General features: G+C 39.8%; 2 protein-coding genes across 2 annotated transcripts in view; one reads left to right on the forward strand and one right to left on the reverse strand.

Annotated features, from left to right (window-relative positions):
• Nucleotides 1-9421, reverse strand: part of nudcd1 (NudC domain containing 1) — a 48317-nt gene extending 38896 nt beyond the window's left edge. The window contains exons 1-4 of the mRNA XM_005739784.2: nt 9151-9421; nt 7839-7993; nt 4663-4848; nt 1235-1418 (exon numbers count right to left, since the gene is read on the reverse strand). Coding sequence (XP_005739841.1) covers nt 1235-1418; nt 4663-4848; nt 7839-7993; nt 9151-9265 — 640 coding nt within the window. The 5' untranslated portion in view covers nt 9266-9421. The remainder of the gene's footprint in view (nt 1-1234; nt 1419-4662; nt 4849-7838; nt 7994-9150) is intronic.
• A 183-nt stretch (nt 9422-9604) lies between these two features.
• LOC102200505 (transcription and mRNA export factor ENY2-2) lies at nt 9605-11138 on the forward strand. The gene is made up of 5 exons (XM_005739785.2): nt 9605-9689; nt 9793-9867; nt 9968-10038; nt 10133-10207; nt 10940-11138. The coding sequence occupies exons 2-5, from the start codon at nt 9800-9802 to the stop codon at nt 11014-11016; spliced, it is 291 nt and encodes a 96-aa protein (XP_005739842.1). The 5' UTR covers nt 9605-9689; nt 9793-9799; the 3' UTR covers nt 11017-11138.
• The last annotated feature ends 3491 nt before the right edge of the window (nt 11139-14629 follow it).

Genomic DNA, 14629 nt, shown 5'->3' on the forward strand with positions numbered 1-14629 from the left:
AACAATTTTATAATCTCTTATTTATAAATCATAAAGACAGCGTTAAAAGTTTGGCTCAGAAAAACCTGGGCATGAGTTTGATGATATGATTTTGTGCCCTTACACATGTTTTATTACAGTGATTCCCAAAGTGTTGGACGTGGCCACCTGGTGGGCCGTGAGGGTACTGCAAGTGGACCGCTGTAACAAAAGAAATTCACCTCGGAACTACACACAAGTACGTAAAGTTACATATTTATATAAATGTATTTATGTATCTAAAAATGAATTTAAAAGTGGCAATAGGAGGTGGTTAGTTTGTGATATTACCCTCAATGCTCTTGTATTGATGTTTGTGTCCCGGTGGCAGGTCGGTCACACATTGGCCTTAACACTTTGCAAATGACTGGGTAGCATTAGCAATTTAATAGCCAACAGTGTATGGGGTTTATGTTTTTTAAAAACATTTTCACGGAAATCCATCAGTTTCTCTTGTATACTGATTAGAGGGAAGAGTTAAGCTTGGGTGGGCACCATGGGAATTTCTGGTTTTAAGTGGACAGCAACACTCTTGACTTTGGGAACGACTGTTTTATTACATGAAAAGTGACACTTCACAAAAGATGGCTTTTTCCTGTGCTTTTTCCCAGAAAAGGAATTTTAGACTTTCCCTTTGGATTGGTGTTATTATTTTGTGGGCCACCAGTCATATGTTTGAGGGGCTGGTGCCACTCCAAGTCCCCATTTGGCCATGTTCCTAGCCCACACCAAATAGCCTTGATTAGCATTAGCAAAATTAGGTTTAGTCAAACAATGAGATACTAAATAAGCAGTAAAATATTAAGCAAAGGGATGCATCTTTAAATCCAACAAAATGAAGAAGGGACTCTCGAAAGGCTGTTGTTTTTTTCTACACAATATTTGACTCATCAGTCACGGTGGTATTCTTTCTCGGCAAGCACCAAGGACTTTAATGAAAATCTTTCTTGCCAATGTTTGCTTCAGAGTGCACTAATCTCATCTGGGACATAATATTTAAAGTCCATTAAAGGAAGAACATGACTAATACGCTATTACGGTTTAATTAAGAAGGGTTTCAGTTTTCTACTGAAACACTGTAAACAGAAAAAAAGGAGGGAAGGAAATTAAAATTAAATCACAGGCTTGAAACTGATATACTAATCATTTATGACACACTGGTCTTATCTTACTTCATGCTCGATTATCATACTCAGTCAATCATCACACCACCCACCTTGTCCTGCAGTGTTGGCGACTGTGATCCACTCGAGAGACACTGAGTATCCACTTCCTTTGGTTTCCTCCGGGTCTTTCTGGACACGGAGCAGCAGAACCTCCATGCTGTGAACGCCAGCCTGGACGTGTGAGACGCTGTGGAGGATGGTGAAAGGTTCCCCCAGGTCTTCATTGAACAGTGGCTGCAGGCACAGTAACAAGATGATTTTTAGGAATCTAACAGGGTACTGCTGCCAGTATGGGAGAAAAAACTGTCACCAGAATTTTTCAAATGTAAAGATCCTCATGTACAGATATGCTAAGATAAAACGAGTGATTTAAAGTAAATGATCTGTAGTGCTACCAACACAAAGCCTCAAAATCCTACATCAAGTTGTTCTCAAGTTATCGTATTCACAAGATTTTCAGGTAACTTTAACTCCGACCTATGAGCTTGAGGTCAAAGTTAAAGGGATTCAAGCTCGTACAAGGTTTTTAGTAGATACACCTATGGGACCAAAATCCTAGGGGACTTCCTGTTCAAGTTATTGCATTTATTCAGAAAACTTGACCTCTGATCTTGACCTAGAGATCTAGGTAATTAAAATTCAAACTTGTCGTGGATTTTTAGTAAACACACCTATGGCATCAATTTGAAGCTCCTACACTGCCTTGTACGTATACCATACGAACGGCAGCACAGATGACCTAAAGTTTGTGATCATTGTTCAAGGTTAGTCTTTAAAGCCTCAGTCACACAATCTTCAAGACCACCAATCCCAGATGATTGGCGAGTGGTTGCTGAAGGTTGCTGGCAGTCATTATGTGAAATTGGTGGCTAAGAGATTATAGGGTGCTGCACCAAAAACCTTCTCATGATAGCTCTGATTGCTAGTAGACTGCCACAGTCACCCATAATTTAATGGAAGATACCAAGTTGTTTGTCAAAACGTCAAATCACCTTCGAATCACAGGCGATCAAAGCAGTCTGTTAGCAATCAAAGCAATCACAATGACATTTGGAGTTGTAGAGGTCTTTACAACCAATTTCATCTAGTGACAGCCAGCAACCACTGGACTGCAAGTTAAAGAAATCAGTCGTGCAGCTACAAGTGAACAAACTATTTAACCTGCCACCCTGCTTTCATTGAGATTTATTTCATTATTTAGCTCAAGCCTCTGTTACCTCTGCTTTATATAATCAATTGCTGTCCCAGACAGTCTGAATGTTTGCCATGTACATTTAGATCTTCTTCGCAATTCTTGTTAATCACTTGAAACAAATTAAAATGCAGCTGGACATGTGGCACAGTCTAAGCAGAGCTGTATTGTCTACTAAAAATAAGACTAGAATAGCTTTTGAATGAATTGACCAAGTAGAGATTTATCCTTGCATTATCTTTTAAAATGGAAGAAATGATAAAACGTAAATAGTTATACATATTAGTAGCTATAGGCACATGAATATAGCTGTGAGATGTTTTAATGGAGCATCAAGTGTTGCTAAATGGCTTTAAATGGTCTACTCTGCACTCGAAAACTGAGACATTTCTCTTTATTCTTCCAATAAAATGCTAATTCAAGCTAGTATTTCTAAATCAGGGTCTTCAGCTGTCTGGTTGAAGAAGATGATGCGATCCCAAGAAGCCCAAATTGAATGCATAAATATCTGGCTTATGAGACACTTTATTATTGTACACATGAAACACACACACACTAACATAGACTGAGAGATGCTGCGTGCTTTGGCTGGTGTCCCTAAGTGCTGAATCTTAAAAATAGAACTCTGGACGTCGGTAACTCGAGGGTTTAAATCTTCATTATAAATTCCAGTCTTGAACTTTGCCTTCACAAATGCATCAAGTGTCTCTGTTCAGAGAGGGAACTCTCTTTTGTAACCATTCCCCACTGCATGCTTGTTAACAGCATAAAGCGCACAAATTCTTGCTTCCTTACAACTACAATTTCAATTTCCAAAGCCCGACCAAGCTTTTTAAACACAGAACGCTTGAATTGCTCCGACAATATCCTCTGGGGAATAATTAAGACATTTCATAATCCAAAAAATACAATAATTGGCTATTAACTTATTAATAAACTTCTTAACTTGGATATTCAGTTTAATGAAATGTGATAAATGTAAATATTTTAACTTTAAAGAGCACTGACCCTTTAAAATCTGCTCTCAAAGTACATCTACCTGTATTTTTCAGTGGTCCTGGATGTAGAGCCCATAAAGAGATAACAGAGTATGTTCACAATGGATGCAGAATTTTTCAAAGCGGCTCAATAACATCAGTGTAGCTGATCCACCATTATAAAGCTGTTATGTACTGTTACAGTTTTGACTTGGCTTTTCAAATGTCACTCTGGCCAAAGGAGGATTTTTTTTTCATTTAAATATTATCCCAGGTGTCTGTTCGTCATGGAGCCCAAGGCTGTCCTTTTTGGCCTTTGAGTTACTACTTACTGAATGTGACATTTTTAGAGCACCATCTGCCATGCTCACAAAAAAAGACATTTCTATTATGAACAAATCGAGTGAAAAGATGGAGCCTTACAAAGTGTGACCATCTCTGAATACTCTCCGACTTGCCCATCTCGCTCTGATTTTCACCCAAATCCTTTCGCTTCCCACTGAAGTCCACTCTTGCAAACATATAGCTTCATAGTGCATGAAACTATTAATCACAGTCCTCAAATCAGTTTTTAAGAGTCACCATAATGTTGCAAACATACACAGTGTCAGATTAGTTTGCGAAGGATGGCTAAGCTTACCAAATTAGGGTTTCTTTCCTTCGGTTGCTTGGGTATACTGTATTCCAGTTTATTCTGACAAAGCTAAGAATAACACATTTAATCAAGCAGTATTTCAACTAATTCTTTATTTAATTGCAATCCTTTTTGAAAGGCCACCATCTGCTGACCAAGTTGGCTTTCCTTTTAGACCAAGAAGCTACGTCCATTTCGCATATATAGTTTATTACCGTCACCAGCAGAAGTGTCTCACTAGGACCACAGGTACATTAGAGCCCATGAACAGGTCAAGTTATGCCCAATAATTAATGTCTAATTATCGTTTGACTGACTACTAACCCAGCTTCTCTTGTGCAGTACTGACAAAGATATTTAGTGACTCAAAATTACATCATCAGAGACATTTGGACATTCAAAACACCTCCAATTCTGCCCAGTTTTGACCTAATTTATGACAGCTGTGAACACGCCAATGAGCTAGTGACTAACTGACTTAACAACTGTCAGTTGCAAATGCTAATAATTAATTGTGCTAAGCCAAGAAAGCAGAAGAAAAAAGCAGCACCAGTATTACAATAGTACACAGAGGGAATTCAGGTTTGTGTCTTTTTACCTTCACTTCAGCGGCAAAAAATATTTCAAACACGTCTGTGCGTCACTTACAGCAGTAAACACCACGTCCATACTTACTTCCCACTTCATATGGGAGCTGTCTCCCCTCTTGCCTGTGCGGAGGAGGTACAGTCGACCGCTACCATCCGACAGAGCTGCCCAGGTCGCCGAGGTCAGGCTGAGGGAGGCGCAAAGACGATCCTCACACTGGCTGGACTCGACGGCTACACGGTAGACCTCTCTCGGCTTCCCCAGGGCGGTGTCCTGAATTCAGAACACAACAGACCCGTAAGCCAGTACTGCATTCATAAAAAAAGATTAGGCCATTTAGATTCATTCCTATCTGCAGAGGAAATCTCAGTGTGCTGGTGTATGAGAATGAAACAAAGTCATTGTGTATTTGATTATTTGATTAAGTCAGTGCATCAAATTTCAGAAACAACAGAAAAATGCCTATTTTAATATCTCAAAGTGCATGTTCTGTCCAGTTAACACTAAAAAAATACATTTATAATATGTTAACACCAATTACTGTACTGCTTGACTGTTAAGGGGAGGAGGGATGGATGAATGGAATAAAGACCGGATATCAAGTAAGCTCATTTCAGTGCTCTAGATGGAGAACAACATGGCAAAGCTGATTTTGTCACCACTTCAGTTTAGCATTAGAAAATATTTTAGGATACCGGGAAATATGTGATGCATGCACTCTTACAGCTAACATCCAAACAAACAATAAGCAGTCCAGTCATGAATCACAAAGACTCAAGACACTCATGTGATTCAACAATCTGAAAGCCTTATTAGTAATAGATAGATATGCCACCACATGAGCATCACAAATTGCGTGAAGACAGAGTTTTTCAAAAGGACTGTGGAGAAGCTACCCCGTTGTTGCCATGGAGCGTGGCACGGCACATTATATGGCTGCACCTTTGGTATCACTTTCTCCAGCATCCATGCCGTTAATGCCCTGAAACGGAGTGTGAAACGTCTATGTGCAATGTGCCGAGCAACCGAGCACAAAAGGCTGAAGGATGATAATTATCATGTGATCACTGTAATTAGAATTTGAGCAACACTTTTCCATAAATTTCATTTAATGGTGCCACTGAAAACCCGAAACACTGTCTCGCAGGATTACAGTGTGATGATCATCAAAGAAAAAAACTCCAATGAGACACCAATTATGTCTAATTATGGTCAATGATGACTAAGACATAAAAGAAGGCTCGATGGAAAAGGTCATGAGAACGATTTTGCTCCTCATCTCAACATCTTGGTACGGGGTAACAATACCAATCAGAACCTTGAGTCAATTATATAATCGCTCCTGTGATTAACTGGAGACCTACAAGGGCTCATCCAAACTTTATGTGCTCGGGTGATTCATACGACAGACAAAAGACTGCACAGAAAGTTGTGGTTCACACTAAATACTAAGAGCCACGTTTATTCTGACATTTATTATTTTGCATCTTGACCAAGAATAAAAAGAGGTTAGAAATAATGTTATATAATTTAACATAACTTTTAAAACTCTTGTGTTTCACAGACATCCTTTCTCTTCCCACAACCTGCTGATGCTCAAGTGTTTGGTCACCACCTACTGGCACATCAGGCGCATAAAAATCCTTCATCGAATACACCATCACAACATCAGGTCCATAATATGAAACGTTATATAATGGAAACATAAAACAATACTATAAAACAAAGACCGAAATTTGCCTAAAATCATTTGCAAAGACTCCAAACTTAGAAGTGATTTAGGAAAACTCTCAGATTACACAAATTCACATGGTGAGAGTTAGATTTCAGGTTAAATCCATTTGCCATGATGGTAAATTTAATCCTTGATCTAAATTATTATAATAAATAAAATTCTTCAGCTTCTACGATTTACTGTTATAATACATGGGAGCTCATCATGTCTGTGAATGCTCTACGATGTGAAAAATAAAATAAACTGCTTCACAGCATGAGGCTGCGAAAGCTATCAGCGTGTTGCTCTGCTGATGAAGGTCGAGCAGACCCAACTTGCATTTTTCCAGCTCCGAAACACTTTAGCTATGATGACTTTGTCAATGCTGGGTTTATTATTAGATGTAACAGAATACTGACTAGAATCTTTACCCATGAAACATGTAACCAGCAGCTTTAATTACCTCACTGTTATTCTGAATTTGGAGCACATACTAATGGCACTAATGTATGCACATGATTGACCTGTGGCTCGTTTTCTCTACAGCTGCCAAACCAAACTGTTATTATGCTGGCAAGTTAACTACCATTAGTCAGCTGTAATTAACCACACAGTGTAATGCTTTAACTACTCAGTTTGTCTTAAGTGTTACATTAAATTTTATTCCTCTAACGCCTAAAAAGATAAATTAACCTTATTATGCAAAGCGCAAAGATTTTATTTAATCACCAGGATGAAAAAAAAAGTGGCAAAGCTTCTTCTTTCTGCCAGTTTCTCCTCTGCTTAGGGAACTCCTAAGTAGACCCTGATTAATACGCTGTCAGGGCTGATATATTATGTATTAGCTATTTACCAATATATCAGTATCTGTAATTATAAAAACCAATAAACGTACATTTAAAAAGTACGGAAGAGACAGAAGAAAGGCCCTTTCAACCATGAGTGTTGTAAAGTTTTGTCAACCTGAGGGCAACACGTGTTTGGAACGCCACAAACAAACCAACCAAATGATGCGAACAGAGCGTAAACATTAATGTTTATATGTTTGTTTGTTTTCAAGGTGCCTGTATTTGTATAGCACTTTACTAGACCTTTTACACATCCAGTCATCCACCCATTCACACACACTGGTGATGGCAAGCTACATTGTAGCCACAGCCACCCTGGGGCGCACTGACAGAGGCGAGGCTGCCGGACACTGGCGACACCGGGCCCTCTGACCACCACCAGTAGGCAACGGGTGAAGTGTCTTGCCCAAGGACACAACGACCGAGACTGTCCAAGCCGGGGCTCGAACCGGCAACCTTCCGATTACAGGCGAACTCCCAACTCTTGAGCCACGATGACATTACATACTTGTGTTTTTGTTTGTTTGGTTTCTTTTTGCGTAGGAAAAACTCCAAGCAAACTGAGCACACTTACCATGTTCATGTGTGGAACAATGAGCAGCATCACGTAGAAAATAGTGCAGTTGTGAAAACACCTTAGACGTCAATGGAGGGGCAACAATCATAAATAGGCCAAAAAACAAGAGGATTTGCAAACTCACCAGCGTAACGGTGAGATTAAGGACCCGTCCTTTGCAGTCCACAAAGTAAACACTGTCCTCATACCAGGGGTCTAAATGCAGGTAATTATACATGCCAAAGGCACGCATGTGTTCCAGGGTGTACTGAGTATCCTTCAGCTTGACCTCCTCCACGGCTGCGGCAGATATGAAAAAGAAAAGATTAAATATGGCAGTAATCAAATTTCTGTTATTTATGTTTTTACTTAAAAAGCAGGTTAACCTTCTGCCTTTCCTACAGTTGCTTTGTGGAAAGTGTTACATATGTCTTAACATATCTTAATATTTCAACATTTTACTCTAAGATGAACTATTGGTGACAAAAAAACTGCAATTAACTATTTTTACAGCTACTATTTGTCTGAATTATTCCCACTAAATAAAGTATTGTTGTTGTTTTTTAAAGCACATTAATCACCTTGTAATATGCATACCTGCATCTACTGTGAGTGGATGTCTGTGCAAAGTATAAGCACCTTTTTATATAAGTAAGACTGTATCCAAACCAATGTTATAATGAATTCTCCTGTTAGGGACACACTTCATAGATTCTTGATTTTTGGCCCACACTAGCTGTTTTATAATCTGGATAAGAGACGTAGTAGAAAACACTTAGATGCAACTCAGGTGAGCTCAGCTGGCCTGAGTTTCGATTAAAAGGAATTAGCAAGCTTTGGTATATGATTATGCAAAATTTAAAAAATGGTGCTCTATTTACATCCCTTATCGTTTTAATCACTAAAGTACATTTCTGGATCAGCAGCCCCACCAATTTAGTATTGTTCAAACTTAAGTTAAGATCTTGAACTTAAAACACGTATTACAAAACTAACCTTATAACGTAAAGTAGGTGCAAGCTCCCTATGATTGTTTTTAAGTTATTTAAAATTGGTGCACTTGACTTGTCCTGGCAATATAAATGAGTTATGTATGTTTATGCAGTTCAAACTGTAGTAATTAGTCACTTCAGCGTCAATCTGTTAATTTTCAGTGGTTTAAACAATGCTATTGTTCAGATTTTTCTTAGTGATCATGTGAAAGCTCATTAGGTTAAAGTGGTGGACCTTAAGATCTCATTCTGAGCCACTGAGCTACAGATACAGCTGCCAAAATATTATGTAGCATCAACAGCTGACGTCGTCACGTAGTGGCAGCTAATAAAATGTCTGAGATAATGTCAAATAACTTACATTGCTATTCCTATTTAATGTTATACTGGACAGAAGTTATACTGGACCTTTATCAGGGCTAGGCTAGCACACTTGCTAACTGCACTGCATTAAGTTTTTCTCACCAGCATCCAGCTCTATGTTGTACGTCGGTATGGCGTCCAAGGATAACCTGTAACTCTCAAAGTTTGGGTCCAGCAGGTCTCTGTTGACCTTTAATGAGTAGTTAGACGCAGTCATGTCTTTTTCAATGAGACTGGCTTATTGACAAGTTGATGACAGCCTGTATGCAGCAAGAGGAGGAGGGTGAGGTGTAGCCAGCGTGATACACGCTTCCTGTGTTTTCGTCATTGTTTTCTCACACGGAGCTATTTTACGGCGGACAAAACCTCCCAGGGCGCAGGGGAAGTTGAGTCCTGAGCTAATTTCTCTTGAAATGCTTAAGTAACTGTTTTAATGTAGTGTTTTCAGTTTAAATGTATTGTATTATATTTGTTGTTATTAAACAGGTATTTTGAACACTAATGAGACTATCATTGGTTATTCAGGTTGACGTTGAAAGATTAACCGCTCCAAAGCCGGAACTTTTAAGCGTTGGACGTTTTTAGACGGTTCAGTTGCGTAAAGGGACCTTATGTTCCCCAGCTGATCCTTCTCGATAACGGTAGCGGCTACCTGATAGAGAGCTAAATTAGACATTATAATATATGTTTTTATTACTCTCTTTCTTCCGAGCTGACTGTGTCGGTGTGTGTGTTTAATTTCAGGCGGATCATGAGCAAAGATTCCCAGATGAGGGCTGCAATAAATCAGAAGCTGATAGAGATGGGGGAACGGGAGCGGTAAGCGAGTCTTTCGCTGCAGTGATTTGATGCTGGATGGTTTGGCGTGGTTTTGAATTGCACAGATTAAGCCACATGTGAATTAAATGTGTGGCCGCAGGTTGAAAGAGTTACTCAGAGCGAAGCTGGTGGAGTGTGGGTGGAAGGATCAGCTGAAAGCACACTGCAAAGGTATTTGACTTGTTCTTATGTTTGTGTCCGGTGATGCTGTCGTGGTGCTATAAAAACAAAAGTCACTAAAGTCATTACCTCCCGTTTGAGCCAGATGTGATCAGAGAAAAGGGCCTGGAGCATGTCACAGTGGAGGACCTGGTCACAGAGGTCACACCAAAAGGCAGAGGTACAGTACAGATGTTCAAACGCAACAGCAGGGGGAGGAAGACTGTTAGAAGTGATGAGCATACTCATTTGCATCGTTGGTTTAGATGTACAAGTCAATTTATTTATTTAGCACTGCACATAATCTTTAATACATCTTTGTGCATGCTAACTAACAAACTGCTAATGTTGTAGGTCAGCACTACTTATTGATTACAGCTCTTACAATTTCAGGTTTCCCTGATATACAGTCTTGAACCACCCCTCACTCCTTTATATTTTTCTTCCAAGGAGCCAGACGCTGTATTTTCTCTAAACTGTTTTGAACTGGTCTTCAGTAGTAGTTCTTCAGACTTTCTGAAGGTCTTTCAGAGTTTGTCTTTGGACATTGACTGCCCATTTGAAGAACACTTTCAGATGCCTCAGTCATTTTAAATGAGCTTTAGCCTAGAGAAGATGGCAGTGTTTCTGGATCATTTTCCATTATTTGGGCATATTGGATATTAACCATTATTCGTGCATGGCATGGTGATTTCTGGAAATGTTTCTGAGCTTCGTAGGAAGTTTTAGAAGGAGCTGGTGCCTCTTAAAAGTCATTTTATCTACCAGGCCAACACTATAACATACATAGAAAAAAATATTAGAAACAGCTGACAAGATGACAACTTCTGACAATAAAAGTATCGTGTTGTGTGAGTATGTAAGTTTCTATTTTGTGTTCTGACTTATCTCTCCTCATCTCTTTCCTCTGCAGCACTTGTACCAGACAGTGTGAAGAAAGAACTCCTCCAGAGAATCAGAGCTTTTTTAGCTCAACATGCAACCTTGTGAATGACACACTTCCCTTTTTTTTTTTGTTTGTTTGTTTTTACTCACTGTTGATCCACGAGTGAAATCCAAACTGTTGTTTATTGTGTTCATTTTAGTGCTAATTTTATTTTTTATTGTGTGTTTTCATATTGATTTTTAGTTTATGCTGCAGTTTTGGAGAAGAAAAATAAAGTCATGCCTATTTTGGTCATTCTTGTTGTAATTGCTACCTGTCTGGTTGATCAAAACCCAAAAGTGCAGACAAATTAAGTCTTAGTGCAAAAGGCAGTGGACACCCTCGACCGGTCCCCAGTCTGTCGCCCATGTCGAAAAAACAAAAACTTATAATTGCATCATAAACTTTGAAATGTTATTTATTTACAGTTGTTGGGAAAATACACCCCAGAAATAATAATGTTGATTGGCAGTAGGTTTTACGGATCAGGAGTTAATAAAAAATGATCTGGTCTTAAACACGTCTTGAAATTAGATAAATATTATCTCAGATAAATAACAAAACATAACTTGCTACACAAAATACAAAAAGAGTGTGTGAAAAAAAGTACATCATTACTGCCTCCATAGGAATTAAGAGGCTAAGCAGCTGCTAATCAAATGCACTTGAATAGCTGATCATCAGCAAGTGTGAGCACCTCTATAAAAGTAGAAGTTTTGGCAGTTCCCTGCTCTGGAGCTTTCAGGTGTGTGTTAATGCAGTGCCATGGTGGAAGGACATCAGCAATGATCTCGAAGAAGCACTTGTTCCAACAGTCTTGGAAGTTTGTAAAGGATATTTCTAAACATTTTGAAGCTCATCATTCTACGCTGAGAAAGATTAGTCAGTCACAAGTGGAAAATACGTCATAGCGTTACTATGAGAGGACATCCCAGCAAATTGTCCCCAAGGAGTAATGCTTAGAGAAACTTTGATATATGAGCTACAGCTCAGACTCTACAGGCCTCATTTAGCTTGTTAAATGTTAAATTCTCAATTTGCTGTTCATACCGCCGTAGTGCAGGCAAAATGAAAGGGTGTTTGTTCAGGGTCTTAAAAATATTAGAACACACACACAAACATCATGGAAACACCCCACTCTGTACAATCACACACATGTATCCCAGATGCATCACTGTAAAATAGTCTCTTTAAAAGAAAAAAAAAAGATAATTATATAAATAAAGAACTGAGTAAGAAAGATAACTAATTAAAACTAATTCTAAAGACTTCTGGGTATAGTACTGTACATAACCAAATCAACAGTTCAGCATTCTAACAGCTTGTGGGAGGAAGCTGTTGGAGGAAGCCTCCAACAGCTATAACCGTTTGCCTGATGGCAACAGTTCAAAGAATTGAGGGGGTGTGAGGAGTCATTCACCATTTTCAGTGCACTTCTCCTGCTGTGGCTCTCGAAAAGCTCTTGGACAGAGGGCAGGGGAACTCCAAGGGCCTTCTGAGCTGCTCTAACTATCCTCTGCAGTGCTGTTTTGTCTGACATACTGCAGCTGGAAGACCACGCTGATATACATGTACCGTATGTCAGAACATGCCTCTGTCAAAAAGTCCTGAGGATGCTGGAGGGGACAGAGGCTTGTTTCACCCAGTCCCTGCTGGGCCCATTTTCTGATCACTGAGATGCTCTTGTCCCAGCTCAGGTGCTTCGAGATCTGAACACCTAAGAACCTGATGTCTTCTACTCTCTCCACTGGGTAGTCGGTGATACTGAGAGGAGCGTGCTGGATCCGTATCTTCCGGATTATTCACTCTACACCAGCCCACAAGACGTTCAACTTCTTTCCTGTACATTGATTCATCATTTCTGCAAATCAGTCCCACCACTGTGATATCATCTTCATACTTAATAACTAGGTTCCCCTCATATCTGGATACACAGTCATGTGTTAACAACCTGAACAACAGTGGCCTGAGAACACATCCTTGAGGAGATCCAGCGCTCAGCATGGTGGGTTTGGAGATGTTTCTCCCAAGACATGTGTGGTGTTCAGCCCCAGTAAGTGGAGTTTCTCTAGTAGTCTCTGTGGAATGGTGGTGTTAAACACTGAGCTAAAATCAATATATAGGAGTATGGCATAGGTCCAGATGGGGGATGTCTGAGTGCAAGGTGGTGGTTAATGCATCCTCTGTGGAGTGGTTAGGATGATAAGCAAACTGGAGCAGGTCAATTGATGCAGGAAGGGTGGCTGTGATGTGTGGTTTGATAAGCTGTTCAAAACACTTCATCACAGTTGGCGTCAATGCGACGGAACTGTAGCCATTTAGACAAGATAAAACTGGTTTCTCTGCTATTGGCACTATGGTGGATATTTTGAAGCATCTCGGTGCGGTGGCATGACTGAGGGAGACGTTAAAAATAGCATTTAGGACATGTGCCAGCTCACCAGTGCAGTCCCTGAGCACATGTCCTGGGATGTTATCTGGACCTGCAGCTTTCCGTGGGTTGACCCTGGCTAGGGTCCTCTGGTATCTGCTGCACTTATAATAACAGCTGGCCCTGTAGATAATGGAGGAGAACCCACTTTCCCTCTGTATGTTCGGTTTGATGCCTGGAAGCATGCAAAGAAGTTATTGAACCTGTCCGGAAGAGAAGCATCATCTTTATTGACCCCTTGCAATTCATCAGTGCCTGTACTCCCTGCCATGTTCATCTGGTGTTTCCTGTCTCGCAGAGGTGTCTCTCGCAGACCTGGCCACAGGAAGAGCAGTCTCATGCTCCACCAGGGTCTCTGGTTGCCACGTGCAGTGAAGGCCTTAACTACAGTGACATCCTCTTAGCAATATAGCTGTTTACTGCTTCTGCGTGCTCTATGTCTATCTGGTCTCCCTGCGAGGCTGCTGTCTTGAACACCCCCCATTCGGTGTTCCTAAAGCAGTCTTTAGTGCCGAGGCTGTGCTGAGGCTGCCAGATCCTGGTCTGTTTTCTCACTGGTCTGCTGCGCTTCCAGAATGGTTTGTAAGCAGGCTCAAGCGTAACAGAAAGGTGATCAGAGTGGGTGAGGTGGGGGTTTGCTTATTATAAGTACATGGAGAGTATCTGTGTTGAAGAACAACGTCATGTCATTGCTCAAAGACATTTTGATAACAATCTCTTTCCTGGAAGGGGTTTGTTACTTTACATTTCTTTTAAATACCTTGAAGGTGTTTTGTTGGATTCAAGTCAGGTGAAATAGTTAAAACAACTTTTTTCTTTTTGTTCTTGAAACACTCGTGTGATTTTTGACAATGTGCTTTGGATGATTATCATGCTGAAATATTTCTATGATGTCAGGCTTCTGAAGGTAAACAGCGGTTTGGCATTCGTGATTCCATCTGTAAAGTCATGAGGACACCCTTCGAATTATTTCATATTTATGAATATTACACCCACTTTGGTGAATTTAATTAAGCAATCTTTCTATGCATTGTTTGGATTTTTTTTAAATAGACATAGTCTAAAGGGAAAAGGGCCACCAAGAGACTGGTCTGTAATCTGTCAGTGAACTATGTTTGACATTATTTATTATTATTATTATTATTATTATTATTATTATTATTATTATTATTATTATTATTATTATTTACTGTTTGCCAGTTTTAGATCTGTTTTCTTTTTATGGTTCAAGGCACAATTAGTTGAAT

This window comes from Pundamilia nyererei, unplaced genomic scaffold (assembly GCF_000239375.1).
Source record: "Pundamilia nyererei isolate P.nyererei 1_Seehausen unplaced genomic scaffold, PunNye1.0 scaffold00093, whole genome shotgun sequence".
In the NCBI taxonomy this organism is placed as follows: Eukaryota; Metazoa; Chordata; class Actinopteri; order Cichliformes; family Cichlidae; genus Pundamilia; species Pundamilia nyererei.